General features: G+C 56.2%; 9 protein-coding genes across 9 annotated transcripts; 6 read left to right on the top strand and 3 right to left on the bottom strand.

Annotated features, from left to right (window-relative positions):
- Positions 1-42: 42 nt before the first annotated feature.
- On the bottom strand, positions 43-1,987 carry BO94DRAFT_329003 (alpha/beta-hydrolase). The gene is made up of 3 exons (XM_025606962.1): positions 1,937-1,987; positions 453-1,886; positions 43-405 (listed from the first exon to the last, which is right to left on the bottom strand). Exons 2-3 carry the CDS (start codon positions 1,850-1,852, stop codon positions 177-179), a joined length of 1,629 nt encoding a protein of 542 aa, XP_025471116.1. The 5' UTR covers positions 1,853-1,886; positions 1,937-1,987; the 3' UTR covers positions 43-176.
- A 390-nt stretch (positions 1,988-2,377) lies between these two features.
- BO94DRAFT_532290 (Zn(II)2Cys6 transcription factor domain-containing protein) lies at positions 2,378-4,147 on the top strand. Its single transcript, XM_025611094.1, has 2 exons — positions 2,378-2,598; positions 2,772-4,147. The coding sequence occupies exons 1-2, from the start codon at positions 2,506-2,508 to the stop codon at positions 3,936-3,938; spliced, it is 1,260 nt and encodes a 419-aa protein (XP_025471117.1). The 5' UTR covers positions 2,378-2,505; the 3' UTR covers positions 3,939-4,147.
- Positions 4,148-4,940: 793 nt separating this feature from the next.
- BO94DRAFT_486348 (Nitroreductase) lies at positions 4,941-5,856 on the bottom strand (the record flags this gene model as incomplete). The annotated part of the gene is made up of 3 exons (XM_025609001.1): positions 4,941-5,259; positions 5,338-5,452; positions 5,521-5,856. 3 exons carry the CDS (start codon positions 5,854-5,856, stop codon positions 5,057-5,059), a joined length of 654 nt encoding a protein of 217 aa, XP_025471118.1. The 3' UTR covers positions 4,941-5,056.
- A 384-nt stretch (positions 5,857-6,240) lies between these two features.
- On the top strand, positions 6,241-7,061 carry BO94DRAFT_458582 (uncharacterized protein; the record flags this gene model as incomplete). The annotated part of the gene is made up of 4 exons (XM_025607804.1): positions 6,241-6,468; positions 6,552-6,687; positions 6,732-6,889; positions 6,936-7,061. Coding segments are annotated over 4 exons (648 nt in total), but the record flags the coding sequence as incomplete, so codon positions are not given.
- Positions 7,062-7,711: 650 nt separating this feature from the next.
- On the bottom strand, positions 7,712-9,330 carry BO94DRAFT_621769 (Hsp70 family protein; the record flags this gene model as incomplete). The annotated part of the gene is made up of 5 exons (XM_025617019.1): positions 7,712-8,005; positions 8,411-8,430; positions 8,495-8,897; positions 8,950-9,016; positions 9,076-9,330. The coding sequence occupies 5 exons, from the start codon at positions 9,328-9,330 to the stop codon at positions 7,761-7,763; spliced, it is 990 nt and encodes a 329-aa protein (XP_025471120.1). The 3' UTR covers positions 7,712-7,760.
- Positions 9,331-9,700: 370 nt separating this feature from the next.
- On the top strand, positions 9,701-10,406 carry BO94DRAFT_582742 (uncharacterized protein; the record flags this gene model as incomplete). The annotated part of the gene is made up of 3 exons (XM_025615496.1): positions 9,701-9,756; positions 9,818-10,043; positions 10,119-10,406. The coding sequence occupies 3 exons, from the start codon at positions 9,701-9,703 to the stop codon at positions 10,404-10,406; spliced, it is 570 nt and encodes a 189-aa protein (XP_025471121.1).
- A 4,142-nt stretch (positions 10,407-14,548) lies between these two features.
- BO94DRAFT_329268 (putative MFS transporter) lies at positions 14,549-16,820 on the top strand. The gene has a single exon (XM_025606963.1). It carries the CDS (start codon positions 14,902-14,904, stop codon positions 16,594-16,596), a length of 1,695 nt encoding a protein of 564 aa, XP_025471122.1. The 5' UTR covers positions 14,549-14,901; the 3' UTR covers positions 16,597-16,820.
- A 369-nt stretch (positions 16,821-17,189) lies between these two features.
- On the top strand, positions 17,190-18,443 carry BO94DRAFT_458755 (TauD/TfdA dioxygenase family protein; the record flags this gene model as incomplete). The annotated part of the gene is made up of 3 exons (XM_025607810.1): positions 17,190-17,835; positions 17,882-18,295; positions 18,346-18,443. The coding sequence occupies 3 exons, from the start codon at positions 17,190-17,192 to the stop codon at positions 18,441-18,443; spliced, it is 1,158 nt and encodes a 385-aa protein (XP_025471123.1).
- Positions 18,444-18,865: 422 nt separating this feature from the next.
- On the top strand, positions 18,866-20,713 carry BO94DRAFT_582746 (putative rhamnogalacturonase; the record flags this gene model as incomplete). The annotated part of the gene is made up of 7 exons (XM_025615497.1): positions 18,866-19,304; positions 19,380-19,458; positions 19,508-19,715; positions 19,771-19,905; positions 19,970-20,183; positions 20,252-20,557; positions 20,625-20,713. 7 exons carry the CDS (start codon positions 18,866-18,868, stop codon positions 20,711-20,713), a joined length of 1,470 nt encoding a protein of 489 aa, XP_025471124.1.
- Positions 20,714-22,009: the final 1,296 nt, after the last annotated feature.

Here is a 22,009-nt window from a genome sequence, read left to right on the forward strand (position 1 = left end):
TCACTGTCGTGTTGGGAGAGTGGAAGAAGACAACGGCGAGGTGGACAGGATCCGCGCACATGACAGCGCGCCGATACGCGTAACCAATCATGTTTGCTTTTTCAACCCACTCGTCATCGTCTCCTCTTCAGCTTATCTATCTACTACTATATAGTACTACCAAGGTGGCTACCCGCCTACACCTCTAAACGTCCCGAAAATACATCCATCAGTTGCAAAAGACTCTCCCATCGGTGGTCCTTCTGGACCTCAATCTTGCCCTCCGCTGTCATCACTTTGTACTCGTCCGCAGATTTCGTCCCATATGCATATCCCTGCTCGCCCTTTACGAATGCCACCAGATCCCGGATCCAGTCGTCCATCAAGGCCCGATCCGCAGGACTTGGTCCGTGCATGATCGAGTAGCTGGGATCGTGTCAGCGCGCTCAGCAGATACGGAGCAGACAACTTACTTCCAGATCGGTCGGTCCATGGCATGGCTCACCCCAAAGGACGCGGGAGCCACGGCATCGGTGATAAAGGACAGCCGATAGGCGATCAGGTACCGCCAGACATCCTCAATTTTCACGCCGTGCTCCAGAAGGTTGTTGACCAGAAATCTCGAGGGCGCTCGGACCTGGCCATCTGCGATGATCTGCCCAAACACCGACTGCCACTCGTGTTTATCGTGCGAATCCGGGAGCGCATAATGCCGCAATAGACGGTCGGTTGTGGCTGGGGAATAGTAATTCGACACCTGCAGTTTCAGCGACTCCAGATTGGCCTCGGGGCTATTGGTGACGGCATAAAGCGTGTTTTCGTCGCGCACTTCTCCAATGAACAACCGCAGGCCCCGTTTTTTGAACTCCTCTGCAAAATGTCCGTCGCGGTAGTAATCGAAGATACCAGGGTGGATAAAGACGCCATCGGTGACGGGCCGAAAGGTGTGGTGTTGGAGTTTCATGATGGCGTCACACAAGTCCTTTGCACCGATGGCTCGCAGCTGCTCCAGCTTCTGGGACCCCGTCAGAGTTGCTGGGATATCAAAGTACTGGCACAACTCATCGAACTGTGGTTGGCAGTCTTCCGGAGTCTTGGGTTGTGTTGGAATAGCATTGGAGTACATAACCAGTCTCCGGAACTTATTTCGCATCGCCTCATCCATCTGCCCCCGGAAATCATACAAAGCTTGGGCCTGGACCGCGTATGCGCCTGCGCTACGTCCAGCGAGGACAATATTGTCAGGATCACCCCCGAATGTAGCAATGTTGTGATACACCCATTCGATGGCTTGTCTCTGGTCCCAGAGACCATAGTTGCCGACTTCCTTACCCCCCGATTCCTCTCGCAATGCCTCCCCTGCCAGGAAGCCGAAGACGTTCAGGCGGTAGCCCACCGTGACGAAGATTGCATCTAGCTTTCCGGTGGAAATAAGCTCGGTCGGGTCCATGCCCGGCTCTTGGCTGGGGTCGCCAATTTGGAACCACCCGCCGTGGAACCAGACGACAACTGGCCAGTTAGTATGGCGCACCTCGGGGTCGGGAACCGGCGTCCAGATGTTGAGACGCAAGCAGTCCTCCTCGTATGTGTGCCTTGGGCCATGCGCGCCGACAGCCTTGGAGTAGTCTGCCTGGGGGCAAACCGGGCCGAACCGCGTCGCATCGTACGTCGCTTCCGGTTGGGCGGCTGCGAGCTGGTGGAGGGAGTAGGGTTGAGGTTTGCGCCACCTTAAATTGCCAACAGGGGCTTGTGCGTATGGAATACCGGCAAATCGTCTTGATTGGGTACCATTCTGCAGGCCTCTGATGCGACCCGCCGCTCCGGGCAAGTCCACTTGGCATTCGGATGTTTCGTAGGAGATGTGGTTTCCCATGGTGGATATTGTGCTTGAATGAGGAATTGATGGCCTCACCATACGGTCAACGGGATCGATAGAGGGGTAGCGGACGAGTTATACTAGTACTATTGCCAAACCCCTCCTGACGCAATATCCCGGAGTGGGCTCTCATTGGTCGGTTTAATCGACGGCCCAGGCACTGACATGCACCTCCGATAAGATAGCATGGACATACTGTGTCACAGTAGTACATAGTACTAGACTCCGTAGGGATCATCCGGCTGAGACACGTGGAACGCTCGAGTTGGACTCCTGAAGACTGAACAATCTATGGCAACCGTGGTATCATTCCGCAGGCATCCATAATTCTTGCCCCGTCTATTTTTAGCCTCCCGTCCCTGCCAGGGGTCGAGGGATGCCATGGTATGGAGTACTCTGTACATGACCGCCAATAACTGCCCATCGTGCTGGATCCGCGCAGGGGCAAGGGTCTGGCAGCCATTCCCTGGGAGATAGATGTTCTTGAATGGAGCATCGACGCTGCGTTGCCAGTCTGACTCGCCCGAGTTCTTCGCTTCCAGGCTCCGCACGTGACCGCGCCCGCTGCTGCCTCAGGTGGCGACGCGAGAATCTCGTCTGGCCCCAAGGGGGCAAAATCAGAACGAATACGACATTGTCAGCCCCCAACGATGGACGACGCCCTGCCCATGCAGATTCGCTCCAGGCGATCACACAATAAATCCCGCTCGGGTTGTCAGAACTGCAAGAAAAGACGCATCAAGGTAGGTCGCCTTCCATCATCCATTCTATTCATCCCGCGGGATCCAAGGAACATATATCTATCATCGTCATCTTCATTACCATCAGAATGCGCTCTGTTCTGCGGGCGTTGGCCTGCTTTTGGTCCAAATCTGCTACTTACTCTACACTCTCCGACCATACTAACCTTGCCCAGTGTGATGAGAAAAAGCCACATTGCACCAACTGTGTGCGGCATTCGATCGAATGTGACTTCACCAACCCGGCCTCGGCCTCATCCACGCCCCCCGCTGCCACTCGACGATTTCGATTTCGACAATCGAAATACCAGCCCGCATCCAGAGCATCATCTTCCAAGGATAGTACGCCAGAGGCAGGCCATAGTGAGCCTCCCTCCACCTCGACGGGAGTGCAATGTGATCTCGCCGCCAGCAGCGTGGCCGGCGGCATCTCGTTCGCCGACCTGAAACTCTACCATCACTACGTGACCGCAACGTACAAAACCCTGGCGGACGAGGAAACAGACATCAACCATGTCTGGTCCGACCACGTGCCTCAATGGGGTATCGCATTCCCCTCCATCATGCATTTGGTTCTCGCGCTCTCGGCTCTCCACTGGGGACATGAGGACCCGGCATCGCGAACGCAGTACATCGCTCAAGCCGACGACCACTTCACGTTTGGTGTCCGATCGGTGACGGCCGTCTTGTGTCTCCTCAACGCTGAGAACTGCCAGTTGATCTACATGGCGGCCGCGCTGATCTGCCTAGTGTATTTCGGTCGGGGGCCGCGACCCGGCGAGTTTCTTGTCTTCAGTGACCGCGGACAATCCGAGTGGCTGGTGCTGATGCGGGGCGTGCACTCCATCCTCAAAGAGCATCATAGCCGCGTCTTCACCGGCGTGCTGACTCCAATCCCCGATGAGCGGGTCCGTGGCGTGAGTGCTGAGTTACAGCCCGAACTGGAGGAGCATCTGCAGCGGATTGGCCGCATTCGTGCGTTCGTGCAGTCGCGCGTCCAGGGTGAATCGTGCCAAGCCATGTTTGACACAGCCATTGATGACCTGCTCTCCGGGCTTGAAGAGGTGTATAAGGTCCGCAGCGCCGGGAAGGATGGTATCAACCTGATGCACATTGTGGTGGGGTGGGTGTACCGACTTCCGGAGCAGATGATCGGTCTGTTGGAAGAAAAGGACAGCTGCGCATTGGTGATGTTTGGGCATTGGAGCATCCTGCTGGTGTATATGCGGTCGTCGTGGCTGATGCGAGGATGGGATGCGCATGTGCTTGAAGGCGTGCGGGCGTCGTTGCATGAGGGGGACCAGCACTGGCTGGAGTGGCCAAGCAAGGTGATTTATACGTGAAGTATCATCATGACTATACCATAAGAGCATTTTGTCTCTCAACCAGCTGCCCGGATCCACCGATATATTTTATCTTTGATCTATTTCCGTATGCTGATACTCGAAACCAACAAAATAACCGAGTAACCTCTTGAGAACATGTTGTGTATTATTCAACCCAGTTACAATCACCTCAACCAAACGATAAATAAAACAAGCAACGAAAATAGCATACCTTCATATACATCCACAACAAACCAAACAAGCTCCCTGATCATCTCACACAATGAAATACCAGTTTGGTACATCTATCTTCAAGAAAGCCCCACGATCTGAAATTCCCCCCGATAATCCCCCCAGCGATGATTCTTACTTTCCCCTCATTCCCCACATGCCCAGCTAAACAACCACCGCGTTGATATACCCAGTAGATAATCAGCATCCCTCCCTCAACATGATCATCTACGCCATCTACCCAATCACCATTCTTCTCCCCTGGACATGCTCCAACATCATCACCCAGATCACTCCACCTCCCCGCATGAACCCCTCCCCCCATCCTCAGGGATCAAATAACAACCAATTAACAGAGTGATAATACCAGTAGGCTGCACGCTGTTTATACTTGTTTCCAGTATCTGGGAGGTTAATCCGGGTGTGTGTCACCATGAGATGAAGTGGGGGGCGGATTCATAAGGAATATTCTTGCTGTATCACGGTGGGATAATTGTTGAGATTTAGTCGTGGCCATGTGGAGAGGATTGGAATCTTGATGGCTCGTATGATGGATGGGCTTGGGTCGTGCGGTTCGTCAACTTAGGTTGGATATGGGAGAATCCCGGGTTGTTGGCTGGTGGGAGTACGGATTAGATGGTATCGGATGTAGGAATGTTAGTTTAATACAAGATGGAGATGTATTGTATGTCGAGGCTAGTCATGTCTTGTCTATAAGCAGATAACAAAGGTGATCCGGATGTAATATTCGCTGCTGTCGACTACACTACGCAACAAATGAACATCAGTCTTTAGGCAAAAGTCTATTCGCTCTGCAAGAACACATGATCCCGGGTAATCAGACGGCTCTATCTATTGAGGTATCTAACGCTAACACTATCGCCATCATCCATCTCGTATCCAGTCTATTTGCCAAACACCTTGAAGCGGTCCTCCAGCGGCGCAAACGCCTTCTCGCCCGGCGCCGAGGTCGGTACACCAAAGACCAGCTGAGCGTCAAGCTTCCACGAAGCCGGCAGGCTCCACTGCTTCTGAACTGCCTCGTCAATGAGCGGGCTGTAGTGCTGCAGGTTGGCGCCGAAGCCCTCGGACTGGAGAGCGGTCCACACTGGATGGGGAGAATTAGCGGCCTGGGAAAAAAAAAAGGCGGGGGGGGGGGGGGGGTAGGAGCTGGGAAATGACCTACCTAGGTATTGGGACATGGCGTTGGATTCGAGGGCAAAGGAATCGAACTTGTCGGCGTAGATGGCGAACTTCTCCTTGATGCCGGCCAGGGAGTCGAAGTCGACGAAGAAGAGGACCTAAATTTGGGGAAAAGGGGTCAGAGAAGAGGGTCAAGGGGGGCGGGGCAGGAGAGCAAGCAGCATACCGTTCCGTAGGCGGCGCGGAAGGCGTTCAGCTTGGGCTTGGTCTGGGTCTCAAAGGTCTCCTTGGGGAGGGTACCGGCGGCGACGAGACCCTCCATGGCGCTGATAGCCAGGTCCCAGACCTTGTGGTGCTCCTCCTTCAGCAGCAGAACGACGCGGGAGGTCTGGGTGTTGAAGGAGCTGGGCACGTGCAGGACGGCGTTGGCGACGAGGTGCTCAATGGCATCGTCGGCGATGGGACTCTCGTCCTTGAGGCCGTAGTAGGTGCGGCGGGCCTTGACCAGCTCCAGGAGGGAGGTGGTGGCGGGGTTTTTGAATTCTGGCTGTGTCGAACCCATGGTGGTGAAGGTGGTCGAGGTGGGGCAGAGATTGGGGAGGAATAAGAGAATTGGATTGGAGAACAATTGAGCAACTGTTGGAGCCGGGGCTATGGGTTATATAGGGCGAAGACGAGGGCGAGTGGAGAGCCCCCGCCAAGGGAGGGAGGATGGATCATGGATGAGATGGATGAAATGGTATCGGAAGATAGCCTAGTAGGTGGAGTAGTGGGTACAGTACGGTACGGTACAGAAACCAGGGTTCTGGCGTGATTGCCTGTCAGCCAATCAGCGAGGCCAGCGACCTCGGGGGGAGATTTCTAAGCGGGTCCCCCCTCCATCCTGAAGATTATTAAGCTCTTAGCAAGACGCGGAATTAAAGAACGACGATTGGTAAGATGGTAGCGGTCATGCCTCCGGCAAATAATCCTCAATCTTTCAGCAACCCCGCTCATCGAAGATACCTTGGCTCAGATCGTGGACGGGCTGCCCACCCGTCATGTTTCCGAGCGGGATCGGCGCTTCTATGAACCGGACCTCAACACACATCTCCAAGTGAGCCTCCATGTCCGGGAGCAAGTTCGGGCTTGGAGAGACACCTTCGCCCCCGACGTGGTCGAAATCGACTTTGATGTGCGCTTGTCAAACACCCCCCTTCTTCCTCTTGCCTTTCCCCCAACTTCCAATCTAACCGGGAGAGTCTCCTCCCTTCGCAGGTGGCGCAAGCCTACCAAAACAGCGTCCTCGGGACTCGGTCCTTCCGTCTGCGCTTCATCGAAATCACCGCGATGGTTATACACGTGGCACCGTGGCCGCGCACCTGTTCCGCTTCACCAATCAGGCTCCCTACCAGTGCCCGCCGGGGCCCATCCAGCAGGATATGTAGGTTGCCGGAGATCGGGCCTTCGACCCCATTCCGACGCATCTATATCATACCCGCTTTGTCGATCATGATCAATACCCCCTGGGCGTGGTGGATGTGGCCGGTTCCTGGGCTGAGTACCAACTCTTCGGCGGCGTTGTTCTCTTCGACCGCGAAGACTCCGAGTCGGAGGTGAGTGGTTCGGTCCGCCTATCCTCCCAGAGTTGACTCGGTGTAGCTGCGGGACGTTTTCTTCCATCAGGATGCCTACTTCATAGTCTTTCAGCTATCCGAACCACAGATCAACTACTTTGTCGCGTTTGGCCTGCCCATGGCCCGGCCGCCACATGTCCCTTCCCCATGAAGGCGGAGCGGAATGCTTTGCGAATGGACCCGACACGTCTTTCGCAACCGGTATGAGCGCCAACGTCCGATGGTGATTCCGTGGTTCACCCGTCCTCCTCGCCGCCGGGCGGAGGGCTATCCCCAGCTGTTGGAATATCTGGCCGAGATTAATCAGACAAGACCAGGTAATCCGTGAGAGGTCCCAGGTACGAATTTCGATCTTGTATCTTTGCCATCGTTGCGATGTCTACTACGGGCAGTATCGTACACGGGCAGAATGGAGCGTGGCAAAATGTCACTTGCCTCACACGCACTGCCAATTCTTTTCATTTTGTAATAAAGCCATTCAACTGCGAGTAAGAAGGAACCGAACAGATGTAACAACACAGCAGGAAAAAAAGACAGAGGCCAGACAAAGAGGAGGAGGAAGGGAAAGGCGGGATGCCTTATCCAGCTCTTCTCTTAGCGAGACGCGGAATTAGTTACCGAAAAGATCGGGGAAGATCGGGAAAGATCGGAGATACTGCGGCCCGTCTAGCCCCGATGCGGAATGGTCCGACCGGCCACAGTGGGTACCTCAGGCATGAATTCGGGCAACTCCACGGCGGCTTCAACGAAGCACAAGGCACGGTCTATTCTAGTACAAGGAACGAGAAAGAGAAAACCCCGAAAGAAGAACAAAAAAAAAAAAAAAAAAAAAAAAGAGCAGATGAGGGCCTTACCAGACCGGGATGAGGCCATCCGCCACCGAGTGCTCGAGTACAGCCAAAGGGACTCGCGGCTGCGGCATGTCTTCGCCGTCCCGATGGAACACCTCCCACGTCATTGTCAGGTCCCCTTTGTCGCGAATGTGCCAGCAAATACGAACAGCCCGCTCCTCTACTGGCTCTCCGGTTGGCAGGTTATACGCCGCCAGGGGGGCATGTGGGGATTGGTCAGCCGCCTTATGGGCCTGCAGCACCTCTAGAGATAGCCGGTTAGTAGTCGCACATGGAATGTAACCCCCCTACCCAAGTAAGGAAAAAGAGCAAGGAAGACTGACAATTCTCGAAATTTGGTGGAGCAGAGTGTGTGGCATAGGCCGCGATCACAGGTTGGCCATCATCCGGTCGGTAGCTTAGGGTCGCTTTTAGCGAATCCTCGAGACGAGGCAAGCGTCCCTTCAAGAAGGACACCAGTTAGCGCGTGCGTGAGGCAGCCATGGGGACCGACCGTCGAGGTGACTCACTGGCGGGATAGCTAAGAGAAGTTTGCGGTCTATTTGGACACCATTGACAACCCATTGGACCTCCGGCAGGGACAGGGCATAAGAGTAGGCGCTATTATAATACTGCGGTGGACCAAGGGCTTAGGCGTGCAGTGCGGCACCAACCGAGACCGCGCCGATGCTGTGAGGGTACCTGGGATTAGCTTCTCTCTGACGGAGGCAAAGGCGGGGAATGGAAGACCTACGACTTCTGCTGGTCGAGCAAGATGATGCCCCCGAGCAAGGGCCCAAGAAGCTGGTTGATGCGCAGGCGGATGTACGGAGACGTTCCGACCCCGCCTATAAGGATCAGTTTCTTGACCCTGTTCCCAGCCAGGGTAATGTGGTGGGTAACCAGGTCAATGATGGTCTGCAGCACGGGCTTATATGCGTCGCGGAGGTCGTTTTCGGAAAAATGGTAAGTCGGACGCCTTCCACGCCGGCCAGTGCTATAGTCTGACCGGATAGATACGTTATCATCGCCTGTATACTGCTTCTTGGCTTTGTCGACGGTTATCCGAATGGTGGTGGCCTGGGTCGGGGCTAAGTTGGCAATGTTCCTGGTTTGCAGGAGTGTAAAATCGACGTCCACTCCGCCACGTCGTTCACCTGGGACGGGTTGGTACTCTACGTTGTTATCAGGATCCGGAGGCACACTCACTGGCCCGCCCCTGCTGGGGTTGGAGGACGAATTGTCGGTTCTCATCTACCACCAGGGTAGCCACGTCCTGTACCTGGTTAGCTCGGACCCGGCAAGCGCCAGCTATCAATCAATGAATGTACGTACGGTTGTGACCCCACCACAATCACAGACTATGATGGCATCTCCCGGCTGGATGTTCGTGCTCCCCTGCAGTTGCTGTGCAGCCCATGTGGCGGCCGCCTTGGCCTCCGAGATGTAAGACACTCGATGGCCATGACGGGTTTCAAAGCCGGCGAGGCGGACGGCCTCTCGGAACACCGATCTGCCAGCAGGCGACCAGCAGGTTGGAACCGCTAGCCTCCACTCCACCTGGGGATCCCCCCCGTCGTGTTCGAACATGGGCATCACCTCTGCCCGCAACGCGCCGAGAAAGTCGGCGACAATCGTGTCACGTCGCGGTTGCCCAGATTGCCATACTGACCCCCCAGAACTTGCTGGAATGTTCCGTCAGTCAGACCCATCTGGGGGGATCCGTCGATTAGGAGTTTGGTCCATTTTAATGGGGTTTGGCGCTGCGTGGCTGGCTCGCCCCAGATCAGGCGGCCTTGAGCGTCATAGTCAAGGACAGTCGGTATGACACAGGAAGTGCCCAGGTGACGGGGGGGTGTCCATAGGGTAGGTTCTTTGTTGGCCCTGGTGTGGGTGAAACTTAGCACTGGGGAGCATGTTAGAGACAGTCAGAGATCAGGGGGAGCGAAGGGGGAGAGGGATGCTTGCCGGTCTTGCTGTTCCGGAGCGGCTTGAACAAGACGGCACGAGCCGGACGTGATAGGGACCTTCGCAAGCTTCTTGAGTTTGCAGCCGAGCAAATCACTTACGCGGATAGTGGTCTCTACGGGAATATTGTGATTGAACGGCTACAGGAACTCCCCAAGACCTTCAAGCGCCACTTGGAGCAAATGGAGACCCATATCTTCCACGCGGGGGCCGAGGCCACCACCGACGGGCGCATCTTAATTGTGACGCATCCGAGCTTCATTTACACCGATATGCAATCCTTGCATAATTTTGGTCCGACCCCTCCTTTTCGGGTTCAGCCTGCCCAGGTGCTGGTGGCGCCCAAAGGAAAAGCCGCCCAAGCCCGGTGGTTGGCTGATACAAGCTACGACGAAGTCGTAACTCCGTAGGTCTGCCCCAAAATCGTAGGGATCGTGTCAGATGAGGAGGATGGTGTCGAGGGCAGTGAGGGCAGTGAGGGCAGTGAGGGCAGTGAGGGCAGTGAGAGCAGTGAGGGCAGTGAGGGCAGTGAGAGCAGTGAGGTCAACGAGGTCAGCGAGGGCAGCGAGGGCAGCGAGGGCAGCGAGGGCAGCGAGGGCAGCGAGGGCAGCGAGGGCAGCGATGAAAATGAAGGCGATGAGGGTAATGAGAACGTCTTCGAGCTAAGGAAGATACGAAGGACCTTCTGGCGCCAGTGAACGATGCGGGCATGGAGACGGTGAGCTGGCGGGACCCTGTTTGAGTCTTTTTCTTTCTTTCTTTTTTCCGGGTTACTACGCTCCTCTTTCCTCCATTTAGACCGATGATGGTCCCTGTCTGTAGTACTGTTTTGATTAGTCAAATTCATATCCAGATGCCGTATCGTATGTACCCCTTCCCCGGGCCTTCCTTAGCACTCGGACGTCTGCAGCCCCCCATCCCCACGATTAGTGGAGCCCTGCTGGGAAACTATTTTTTTCTCTCCCATTTTCATCGTCCACTCCCGTCTTCCTGCTGAATACGAAGTGATCGTCCGGTTGTTGAGACCAATCAGCGGGTCAGCGCGAGGATCCCAGCCGACCGTGACGGTGACACTCGGGGAACCTTAATTGAGATTCCGGGAAGAAGAGAGAGAGAGGCGTACTTTTTCTTTTTCTTTTTTTTCCCTTTTTTTTTTCCGAACGGAGAGAGGATGTCCAACAGTCATCGCACTTTTGGTTTCTTTTTCTCAATGTCCCGTGTCTCATTTCTCATGTCTCATCTCTCTTTTCTTTTCTCTATTTCCCCCTCGTCTCATATTCATTAGTTTGAGCCACTTGACACTATTACTAGTAGTAGTGCGACCGACGTCTGACTAACGTGCATACACCTTGTAGCGATTGGGCGGAAGGAAGAATAAGCTCTAGGCAGCAGCCGACGGCCAAGAATTGATAGATCGATCGCTCGATCGATAGTTACCACTCGGTCGGGTCCGAGCCCTGCCCTCTGATCGTCCGGTTGCTGTCGGCTGGCTAGATCCTTGGGCGGAGAAGGGAGGGGGCGAAGGCGATGATTATTACAACGGGGACTAATCTATTCGGGGGACGGGGTTCTAAGAATAAATCAACCAATTCTAGAGGACCGGTGAAGGCCAGTGTTACTGTTAGTGTGAGGTGGTCAGGTCAGGTCAGGTCAGGTCTGGACTCATCCATGTCTCGGAGATTATCTCCGACCCAATGGCAGAGGGATGGGGGCTGAGGAAGGGATTCTCACCGTCTGATTCGGTGTGATGATGATTGTTATGAGTTTTCTCTTCGTCACGTAGTCAGAGTCAGATACTGTCTCAAGGGTCGGTCGGTCTGCCTCATGACCGTGGAGTCACATCCCATGCCTGGCAAGGGGAGGGAAGGGGCGGAACTACGGCCCCGGGTAGTCTCTACATGTACAAAAGCCAGTCCGACATGCGGCACAATAATCAAGTCAACCTGTCTATGATACGGGTCTGGTGGTCGAAAGGAAGGGATGTTTGAACCCTCACGCTACAAGACCGGCAGATGACAACAAAAGGAGAGACGGACAGGTAGGTAGGTAGAGACCGACAAGAAACAACCGACAAGCACCTTCCTCAAGATCCCGATCCATTCCTCCACTCGATAGCCGAACCATCCAATGTCTCCCTCGCTTCCCCTTCCTCCTCGGCCTGGTCCCGGGCGGCGTTGGCAGCCCGCGGCTCCAATCGATCCGGCGTTCCGTCTCCCCCGGTGTTGGTCTCGTCCTCGGCGTCAGGATAGCACACTCGCACGACCTGGCCGGCCGACATCCAAACGATGGCCGCTGTGGAAAATACATGCCGGTTTAGCTTCGGCGGGAATGCTGTGAGCCCTTAGGCTACGGGGAAAGGACTTACCTGGCTTGGTCATTCCGTGGTCAACGCCTACTAGCACCCATTCTGGGACTGCCATGGTTGATGGTGGTGGTGGGGATGATGATGATGATGATGATGATGGTGGTGGTGGTGACCCGTAGTGGCAATGGATGAGAAGGTGACGGATGAGAAGGATGTATTGATAATATGGATTGGAAGAGAGTAAGTACCAGTGCCAGCTGAAGACAGATAGATAGATGGGTTCAGATAGTCTTTAGGAAGAGTAGGAGAAGGAGGAGAAGGCCAGCGCGACCTGGTCATTTATCCTTGCCAGCCTCCACCCTGTCTCTCTGCTGAATGATAACTCCAAAAGGAGGGAGGGGGAAAAGAACAAATCTAGCACAATCTAGCTCATCTCTCATCGTTTCTCCCGCCTTCGCCATCTAAATTGTGCCCATACTAACCCTACCAACGGTGGCGCCTGGCGGATCCACGACCAGACTTTTGCCAGAAAAGGAGCCAAAAAAAAAAAAAAAAAAGAAGGAACAACAAGAAGCCCGATGGAAATCTTTCATCCCCACCATGGCCATCACTAGTAGTCTCCGCTCGGACCCAGAGACGACGACCCCGCCACTAGATATCCACTACGCATGTACGGCGGCTACAGCTTTTTCCATACGCAGGAGGCGTGAGTTCTCTGATGTCTACCAACACGTGAAGACGATTTTTACCATGCCCCGACTGCAAGCGAGGCGAACCCGAGCTAATCATGCACCAGGACGTCCCTGATTGGACTTATCGGTGGTCTCCTTGTGAACCAATGAGAGGAGAGCTCCCCCCTGGCGGAAGTGGGTGATCTCGGCCCGATCTCAGGCACAGCGGAAATGCATATCCGACACACATTGGTGGTTGCTTGGACTCTACGTGTTGTAGTTGAGGGGTGACGGGATGGCTTCATTCTAGGATGTGTTTTTGTGGGCCCGTCAGATGTGCCGGATTTGTCGGAGAATATGCCATTACGATCGGTTGCATTCTTCTAGTCATCTCGTGCATTCCCGTCGCTGTGTCGCTTAATCTATCCGATGTCAGGGAATCAAACCCGCCGATTGCTACTATTTTCATCCGCGCAGAGCCCGGGCTCGCTGTCCGTCTACGTGGCCAATGAGGGGCCAGCTAAATGGAATAATTTCCAGGTTGGATTTCCAACTCAGCTGGGAGGGTTGGGGACGCCCCATTGAGGCCCTGCCGCCGCCGCCCTAGTGGAAGGTAAATCCCAATGGTCGCGTCCGTCAGCATCGCCCACTCCCCTCTGGCTGATCTGGTCATCTCGCACTTGTCAACCAGGGTCTGGGCCTGTGGGCCATAACTTGGAGTCTGTAGGAGATGCAGATGCAGCGGCTTGTGGAGATCACCCCCACCTCTGAAGAAATGCCTGACGATCTCACTGCAGGGGATGGCGCGGGGCCTCACTGGTCGGGGAAGATGAGAGGTCTCTTCCGGCAAGGTTTGGCTGAGACGAAGGCGCTCGTGCTATTGATCCCATCACCAGGCGGTGATATCCCTCTTCTCAACATCAGGCAGACAGACCATCAGGATGAATAGATGAATAGGACCGTTGGGCACCCATTCCTATTGTCGTCGCTATTGAGCTCGCTTGTCTTTCCTGTTTATGGTATGGCGTTTCTTTTCTTTTCTTTTTTTCCCTTCTCTTTATTTTATTTCACTTCACTTTCTTTTTTTGAGGCTCTCCGATTTTTTCTTCATTCGGTTAACCTCTTTTGGTCACCTCCTGGTTAGGCACACGCACCGTCTTGGAAATGGCGGTGGCGGTGGCGTTGCTACTGCTGCTGCTGCTGTTGTGGTGGTGGTGGTGGTGGTGGTAGTTGTTGGGCCCCCCTTCGGCATCGGGGAGGATAGGGGTCGGTTGAAGCCACCCATCCCCATTCCATCGCAATCCATCGCATCCATCTCATCCATCAGGCTGACATGTTGCTATGAACATGTCCGTGGGCCTCGTGACCAGCAAAGCGGTATCGGCAATGTCCTGCCCTGCGTAACTGCCGATGATTCTGTTGTTTTGCTCGGGTCTGGGGGCCCAGGACGACACCGGTCAACATCAACCCACCGCCCCCCCCCAAATCATCAATCTCCCATGTCCTCCTAATCCATCGGGTTGCCCTTTCTATTTCATCTGTCGGCTTGATTCCCTGCTAATCTATTCCCTGTTAGTTGCATCGATTCGAGCGACCCTCTGCATCGACAGCTCGCGTTCCCCTCCGGCTGCGACGCAGCGACCGTGACATCGACAACCCCCCCGATCGCGTCCGGCGAATCCCATCCGACCGTGCATCTCTCAGCCAACTGATTTTCACAATCGTTGCTCCCAATAGCATCCCTCGACGCGTCCGGTGCATCGCGTCCCTGACATCCTCGACGGCCACAACCCCCATCCCGACGCGTTGGTCCGCCATGGTCATCACCCTCCACATCACATCCGGACTGCGGACGGAACAAGGGAATGTATGATGACAAGGGAGGGGAATCCTGTCGAAGACGGAGAAAGAAGGGAGGGGGACTGTGAGCTGAGAGCTGGCTCCGACCTCGGGTCCATGCGAGCAGGACGACGCATCCGTGGCGATAGTGCTTGTGATCTTGCTGTTGCTGCTGATTGGGGCCCTATGACGAGCTCCGAGGCGATTTTCCGTCAATCGCAGGCTGGCTGGACGATAACATCATCCGCGCGACGATGATGCGAGCCCCTTATCGCCTCGAGATAGGGCTAGCTGCTACATAAGCCCCGACCGGCCACTTCTCCCTGGACTTCTCTCGATCAGTCAGTCTCGTCCGAGCCATAGTCATTCCACAGCATCATGTCGAATCCCCCGGACAAGAAAGAGACGGTCGAGATCCGGGCCGTGACACCCAACCCTCCCGTCGATGATGATCTGGCTGAGCCGGCGGAATCCCCGGCCTCGCGCAGCTTCCTCACAGCCTTCACGTCTCGAACCACCACCAAGGTGGATCTGGATGCCATTGCGACCACCCGCAGTGTTTTCGACGATGCCCGCCTGGCGCCCTTCTACTGGCCACATCCCCAGTACGAGAACCGGCACCGGTTCGACCCGACGGCGCGGTGGACGCACCGGGAGGAGCGGGCAGTGCGACGCAAGACGGACATCAAGATCTTCCTCTGGATCCTGGTGATGTTCTTCGGGCTGAACCTGGACCGGGGCAACCTGGGCAACGCGTCGGCCGACAATCTGCTGCCGGACCTGCACATCAACACCAACGACTACAACAACGCCCAGAACATGTACCGCATCGGCTTTCTAATCTCCGAGATCCCCTCGCAGATGATCGGGAAACGTCTGGGACCCGACCGCTGGATCCCCGTCCAGATCATCCTCTGGAGCCTGGCCTCGGGGGGCCAGTTCTTCATGCACAACCGCGCCGGTTTCTTCGCCTGTCGCTTCTTCATCGGCCTCTTCATGGGAGGCTTCATCCCCGACGCCATCCTCTACCTCTCCTACTTTTACACCAAGACCGAGATGCCCCTGCGCCTGGCCTTCTTCTGGTTCGTCGACTCCCTCTCCGGCGTCGTCGCCTCCTTCATCGCCTATGGCGTGCTGCACATGCGCGGCGTCCAGGGCCGGGCCGGATGGCGCTGGCTGTTCCTCCTCGAGGCCCTGATCAGTCTCGTCATCGGCCTCTTCAGCTTTCTCTTCCTCGTGCCCGGCCCGACCCAGACGGCCACCTGGTGGAATCCCCGCGGCTACTTTTCCGAGCGCGAGGAGACCATCATTGTCACTCGCGTGCTGCGGGACGACCCCTCCAAGGGCGACATGCACAATCGTCAGGCCTTGAGCCTGGGCATGCTGTGGCAAAGTTTGCGGGACTATGATCTGTGGCCGATCTACATCATCGGCATGCTGTTTGAGATCCCCACCGCGCCGCCCAAATCCTACCTGAGTCTGTCGCTCAAGGCCATCGGCTTCTCCACCTTCCAGACCACCCTGCTGGGCATCCCCGTCACCGTGTTTGCCGCCATCAACCTGCTGCTGGCCACGGAGCTCTCCGAGCGCCTGCGGCAGATCTGCGTCGTCGGCATTCTCACCCAGCTATGGTCGCTGCCCCTGCTCATCATTCTGTTTCTGCATGCGAGCACCCTCTCCAACTGGGGGCTTTACGCCGTCACCTTCGTCCTGTTGGGCTGGCCGTCCCCCCATGCCGCCCACGTGGGCTGGTGCTCACGGCTGAGCAACGCCGTGCGGACCCGGACGGTCAGTGCCGCCATGTACAACATCACGATCCAGCTGTCGGGGATCGCCTCATCCAACATCTACCGCAATGACGACAAGCCGTACTACCACCGGGGCGACGGGCAACTCATCGCCATCAACATCGCCACCATCGTAGTCTATGCGCTGGCCAAGACATACTATGTGGCACGAAACCGATGGAAGCGCAACCGGTGGGAGGCGATGACGGCGGAGGAGAAGGTGGAGTACCTGGCCACCACCACCGATCAGGGGAACAAGCGCCTGGATTTCCTGTTCGACAGTTGAAGTACCGTCCGTACCCATGTACCTACCTTAGTGAATCAACGCTCCCCCAACCCCCCTCCAACGGGATCCTTAGACAATCGACCATCAGCTCCCTCCTAGTACTCTTTCCACGCTCGAACCCTCCCTAGAGAAATTTCCTCCGCCGACGACTAGTCCTCTCCGGGGTCCTGCGCCGACAACGGCGATGACGACGCATGGCGAGCTCGCATCCCGCGACGACGTGCTGTCATGTGGATAGATAAGGGGAGAGACCCTGCTGGCCCCGCCTGTCAGGGACGGGGGCCATCCTGGTGCATGTGCGTGGGGGACCGACCGGGGGCCCGACGGCATCATCTCAGACAGGGCTCGGATGGCGTCATACCGATAAGTCCACCAACCGAACGGACGCAACGGCGTCTCGCAGCAGACCCTATCAACGCTGATCGGCTAACGATAGGCTAATATGCCGGTCAAATGGCATCATGGCACCTGTCAGGGTCGTGGAGGGGTTCTTGAGCTGACCCCTCTGCTCCTCTCCTCAGAGTCTGTGTCCCTTGCCACGTCCCAACCTGCTTTGCCATCCACCTGCCCGTCCAGCCATCATCGCCACCACCATGCCCTCTCTCCCGCAGCAACTTCGTCTGCCCGAGCCTCCTCAGGGCCTGCCGCACCCGGAGTATGTCACGCCGCGCGGGGTCTCGCCGCTCCTCTCCGTCCGGGAAGCAGGTCTGCAATACCCCAACTACACCCCGTTCAAGCTGCCCAACTTGGAAGAGAGACCCTTCGTTGATCGCGGGTTGAGTGCAGACCCGAACAAGAGTCGTCTGCTGGATGCCGCCCAGGCCGTGATCCACTTGACGCCGGAAATCGGCACCGAGATTGTCGGCCTGCAACTGACGGAGCTGACGGACGACCAGAAGGACGACCTCGCTCGCCTGGTGGCCGAGCGCGGGGTGGTCTTCTTCCGCGACCAGACCATGGATGTCCATGAACAGATCGCCTTTGGGGCGTACTACGGCCCCTTGCACATCCACCAGATGGCCGGCATCATTCCCGATCTGCCTTGGGTGCATCCCATCTACAAGGACGACACGGCCGTCAACGGGCGCTCCCACCAGATTTGGCACTCGGACGTCAGCTATGAGATCCAGCCTCCGGGGTTGACGATGCTGAAGATGGACACGCTCCCCAACGCTGGACCGGGGGGCACTGTGGCCGGCGGGGACACCATTTGGGCCAGTGGCTATGGCCTGTATGAGTGTAGGTGCTTTCCCCCTGGTTCTGTTCGCCGCTAACCATGAGGCAGCTCTCTCCCCGAAACTCCGATCGTTCCTGGAGACGCTAGAGGCGCGGCATAGTGGCCTGGAGCAGGCGGAGAAGGCCATTCGAACGAATGGGTGTCTGCGTCGCGATCCGATTGAAACCCTAGTAAGTCCCAGCTGGATTCCTGGTGTCACCAACCCACCGACTCACCATCAACAGCATCCCGTGGTTCGCACGCACCCGGTTACCGGATGGAAAACGCTGTATGTGAACGAGAACTTCACCAAGGAGATTGTCGGACTGGAGAAACGGGTGGGAGACGGCCTTCTCGACCAACTGTTCCGCACGGTGGCCGAGGGCTACGAATTCCAGGTCCGCTGGAAGTGGTCCCCGAATGCTGTCGCCATCTGGGATAACCGCGCCACGTTTCACACGGGCATTTTTGACTACTGTGAGTGTGCAACAGCCCTTCGCTCCCTTCCCTCTGACCCGACTGACCTGGTCTAGTCCCGCATCTGCGCCACGGGCTGCGCGTGGCTCCCCAGGCCGAACGACCGTACTTGGATTCCCAGTCGACGACCCGGCGGGAGGCGGGAGGCAAGTGATGAGACTTGGTCGCGGGTTCACTAAGAGTGTCTTGGCCTGGACAAAGGGCTCGATGTGGTCAGGAGGCATCCAGCCTGGGTGGCCCATAACCCGTAGCGTGCGTTCTGTTCATTTTTTTTCCCCTCCCATGTAGCGCCTATCTCCCGAGGGGCAAGATCAATGCAGCGAACCCGGGCGTGCTCCGACGGCACTAATGCACCTCCCTGCAGCCCCGTTATTTCCTCTTAATTAATCACGTCAACGGTTCTCATCCCGTCCTGATATGACGACTCGTGGCCGTCGGTGAAGACTGGCGGGGCCCTGCCCTGGAGGGAACATCGTATAAAGGCGCGCAGCCCACCATCCCTACCACCACACATCCAAAGCTGCAAGTGTCAAAAGCACGCAGTGAATCTTCTTCCATCCCCCCTGTCCCACCACGATGATGCTCTCCCCCCTTGTGCTGCTGCTTTGGTCCAGCCTCGCAGCCGGCCAGCTGATCGGCCCCGTCGGCCCAACCACTCCACTCGCTCAGAAGACGGTCGAATGTAGCGTGCTGGACTATGGCGCCGTGGCCGACAACAGTACGGATCTCGCCCCGGCCCTCGAGTCGGCCTTCTCGGCCTGCGTGCTGCCCAACCCGGGCAGTCGTCTCGTCGTCCCCGCCGGTGACTACCTGATCCACCGGGGTGTCGTGCTCAGCAATGCCACCAACTGGGCCTTTCAGCTGGACGGGCTCATCACGGCCGCGTACGGAGGGAACTGGACCATCGATCGTGCGTTGATCCTCCAGGGGTTCGCCGGTGTGGACCTCTTGAATGCCACCATTAACGGCGAAGGTGACCATAAATTCCTCCTAGATGTCCTGGTCATTGTCAACGGTAAGTGTCGCCATCGTCCCTTGCTGGTGTATTGTTTTTAAACCCCTGGATCTAATCGGAACTCATCAATCGCAGCGGTCGACTTCGAGTTCTACTCCTCCAACGGCCTGGGTGCCTTCCAGGGCCAGGGCTACCTGTACCGAACCCTTGACAAGTGAGTCATGCCACATATCTGCTGCGCAAGTATCCTGACTGGAGTTTAGTACCGACCGACCGCGACTCGTCCGACTGATTTCCCCAACCAATGCGTCCGTCCACGACCTGATCCTCGTCGACAGCCCCAAGTTCCACCTCGTGTTGGACTTTGCCGTCAACGTCGAGGTCTACCACATCACCGTCCGCGGGGCCAATCTGGGCAGCTATGATGGCATCGACGCCATTGGCACCAATTACTACATCCACGACAATGAAGTGAGTGATGTCCCTTCCCCCCTTGTCGGGGACCTTACTGACCCTGTCTGCGCAGGTGACCAACCGGGACGAGTGCGTCTCCGTCAAAAGTCCATCTCACCATGCCTTGATCGAGAACCTGGTGTGCAACCAGGCCGGGTCGGGCATCTCCATCGGCAGTCTGAATGTTTCGGCGGAGATCTCTGATATTGTACGTCTGTGGCGAGGAACGCATTCCCCCATCCCGTCGACGCTCAACTAACTGGCTGCTTCAGGTGGCCCAAAACATCAGCATCATTCAGGGAAACAACATCGCCTTCATCAAGACGTACCCGGGCGGATCCGGCTACGTGCGCAACGTCCAGTTCCTGAATTTCCGATCCAAGGCGAGCCTCTACGGTCTCGACATCGACCAGTACTGGCAGAACACTTTTGAACCCGACACCGGAGCGGTGGCCCTCAGCAATCTGACCTTCCGGAACTTCTCCGGTACCTCCCACCCCCTTCCCTGGCTCTTGACAGGGGAAGCTGTTCACTGACGCGAAGGATTCTGGTAGGATCGGTCGCGGACGGGGCCCGTCGGCCCCCGTTATACCTCATCGCCAACGACCTCACCTACGCCACGGACGTCACGATCGAGGACTTCACAGTGTGGACCGAATCCGGCAACGACGTGGTCAACAAGATCAACAACATCTTCGGCACCGGCGATGACTCCTATGGCACCAACGACGGCATTGCCTCGCTGGCGCCCGGGGCCACCCCCACCACGTACACCAGCACGTACACCATCACGGCGTCGCCGACGGGATGGGTCGCCCCGACCTATCCAGCATGGGCAGCGCCCAGTACGGGATACGGCAGTGAGTAAACATTGGAAGATCCCCGTTCATGCTCTGGTTCGATACTAACCCCGGTTGCTCTTGATAGCTGCGTCGCCCATCCCGGTATACACGCCTGCAGCGCTGTGGCGACCCGGCGGAGTCGACTATGACCTGCATTACTGGGGGAGTTTTTAGCGGGTCCTGATGTTGCTAGAGGGGATACCATGTCCTCCCTCCTTTCACGGAGACATTCCTGCGAGGATCTTTCTCTTTGAGAACAGCACCAGTCTCCGCAGGTAGTAAGCAATTATGTACTTAACACATATTGTCATAGACCCTTTTTTTCGAACTGGTGCAACACCATTTGTAGTTGTAATCTTCGAGTATGATTCAGGACGCGGAACTTCCCTGACGTTGACAGCATGTCAACCAACAAAAAGAAAAAGGGGGTACCGCGTCGGTAAGTACCCCAAGAGTTCCTCAACCACACCAGGGATCCATGTACCCCTTCTAGATATTGAAAGATGAGCAAGACCCCGGAATCTTATCCAGGTTTGCCCCGCGTTCGAAACGGATGAGAATCTGGGGGTTGGGCATTTGTGCATGGACGTTGGGGGGGGATTCTGGTTGGGCGTCGAGACTTGAGGGGTACCTCCGGGGGAGGTACCCGGGTGGGTCACCGGACCACCACCCGTCCCAACAGTCACGTGAGGGTCGGGATGGTGGAATGTTTCTCCGCCACGGTGCAACATAGGTGCTGGTGTGGTATGGATTACTGTGGGATTCTTGCAGAATGAGGGGTTTTATCTTGATCTTGGAGGGATTACTCCTAGATGGTGTTTTGCAGATGATAAGGTGGGGGGAAGTAGGAGGTAATTTGGTGCTGGACCTGACTCATCGATTAGGAATAGTATATACTCGGTACTATATATATTGTCACGTTCATACCAGCAGGGCAAAACGATATACCGCTCGCATGAGGAGAACAGACGGAACGAAGACTGTATCCCAACAAATATTGTGGTGGTATCTCGCGGGATCATTGTAGAAGATGACGACGATGATGAGGCGGGTGAGACAGGTACGTGCTATTCCTGCTGAGATTCTGCCTGAACCTAACGATCCAAGTCTAATGGGTATCCAGCATGACTCGTCTAAAACTACTGCTATCGACTTGAGTAAGCAAGACCAATCCCGGGGCCACTTTGTTGGATATCCATCGGATATCTGCTCAACCGCGATATGAAATCCAAGTGCAGCATGCTCACTAGTATCAGGGTGAAAAGACAAGACTGTAACACACCCCAGACAAAGCACCTAATCGGTACGCGAGAGCAAACGCAGCTTCACCGGCGTAGAAACCACCCACCTAGGAACCGAGGGCTATGCTAGCTGATACTGACGAGACCATTCGCGTAACCGAGTCCCACCGAGCGATCCTGTCACCGAACTTGGTCCACCGACATGTCTTGGCCGTTTGGTCTCAGCCTC

This window comes from Aspergillus sclerotioniger, assembly GCF_003184525.1.
Source record: "Aspergillus sclerotioniger CBS 115572 chromosome Unknown BO94scaffold_5, whole genome shotgun sequence".
NCBI lineage: Eukaryota > Fungi > Ascomycota > Eurotiomycetes > Eurotiales > Aspergillaceae > Aspergillus > Aspergillus sclerotioniger.

What these genes read in the sequence shown, in the direction of transcription:
- BO94DRAFT_532290 (XM_025611094.1), top strand. Translation starts at nt 2,506, where the DNA reads ATGGACGACGCCCTGCCCATGCAGATTCGCTCCAGGCGATCACACAAT. An exon ending in GCAAGAAAAGACGCATCAAG is followed by an intron (nt 2,599 to 2,771) that starts GTAGGTCGCCTT and finishes AACCTTGCCCAG; the next exon opens with TGTGATGAGAAAAAGCCACA.
- BO94DRAFT_329268 (XM_025606963.1), top strand. Translation starts at nt 14,902, where the DNA reads ATGTCGAATCCCCCGGACAAGAAAGAGACGGTCGAGATCCGGGCCGTG.
- BO94DRAFT_329003 (XM_025606962.1), bottom strand. Translation starts at nt 1,852, where the DNA reads ATGGGAAACCACATCTCCTACGAAACATCCGAATGCCAAGTGGACTTG. An exon ending in ATGGACCGACCGATCTGGAA is followed by an intron (nt 406 to 452) that starts GTAAGTTGTCTG and finishes ACACGATCCCAG; the next exon opens with CTACTCGATCATGCACGGAC.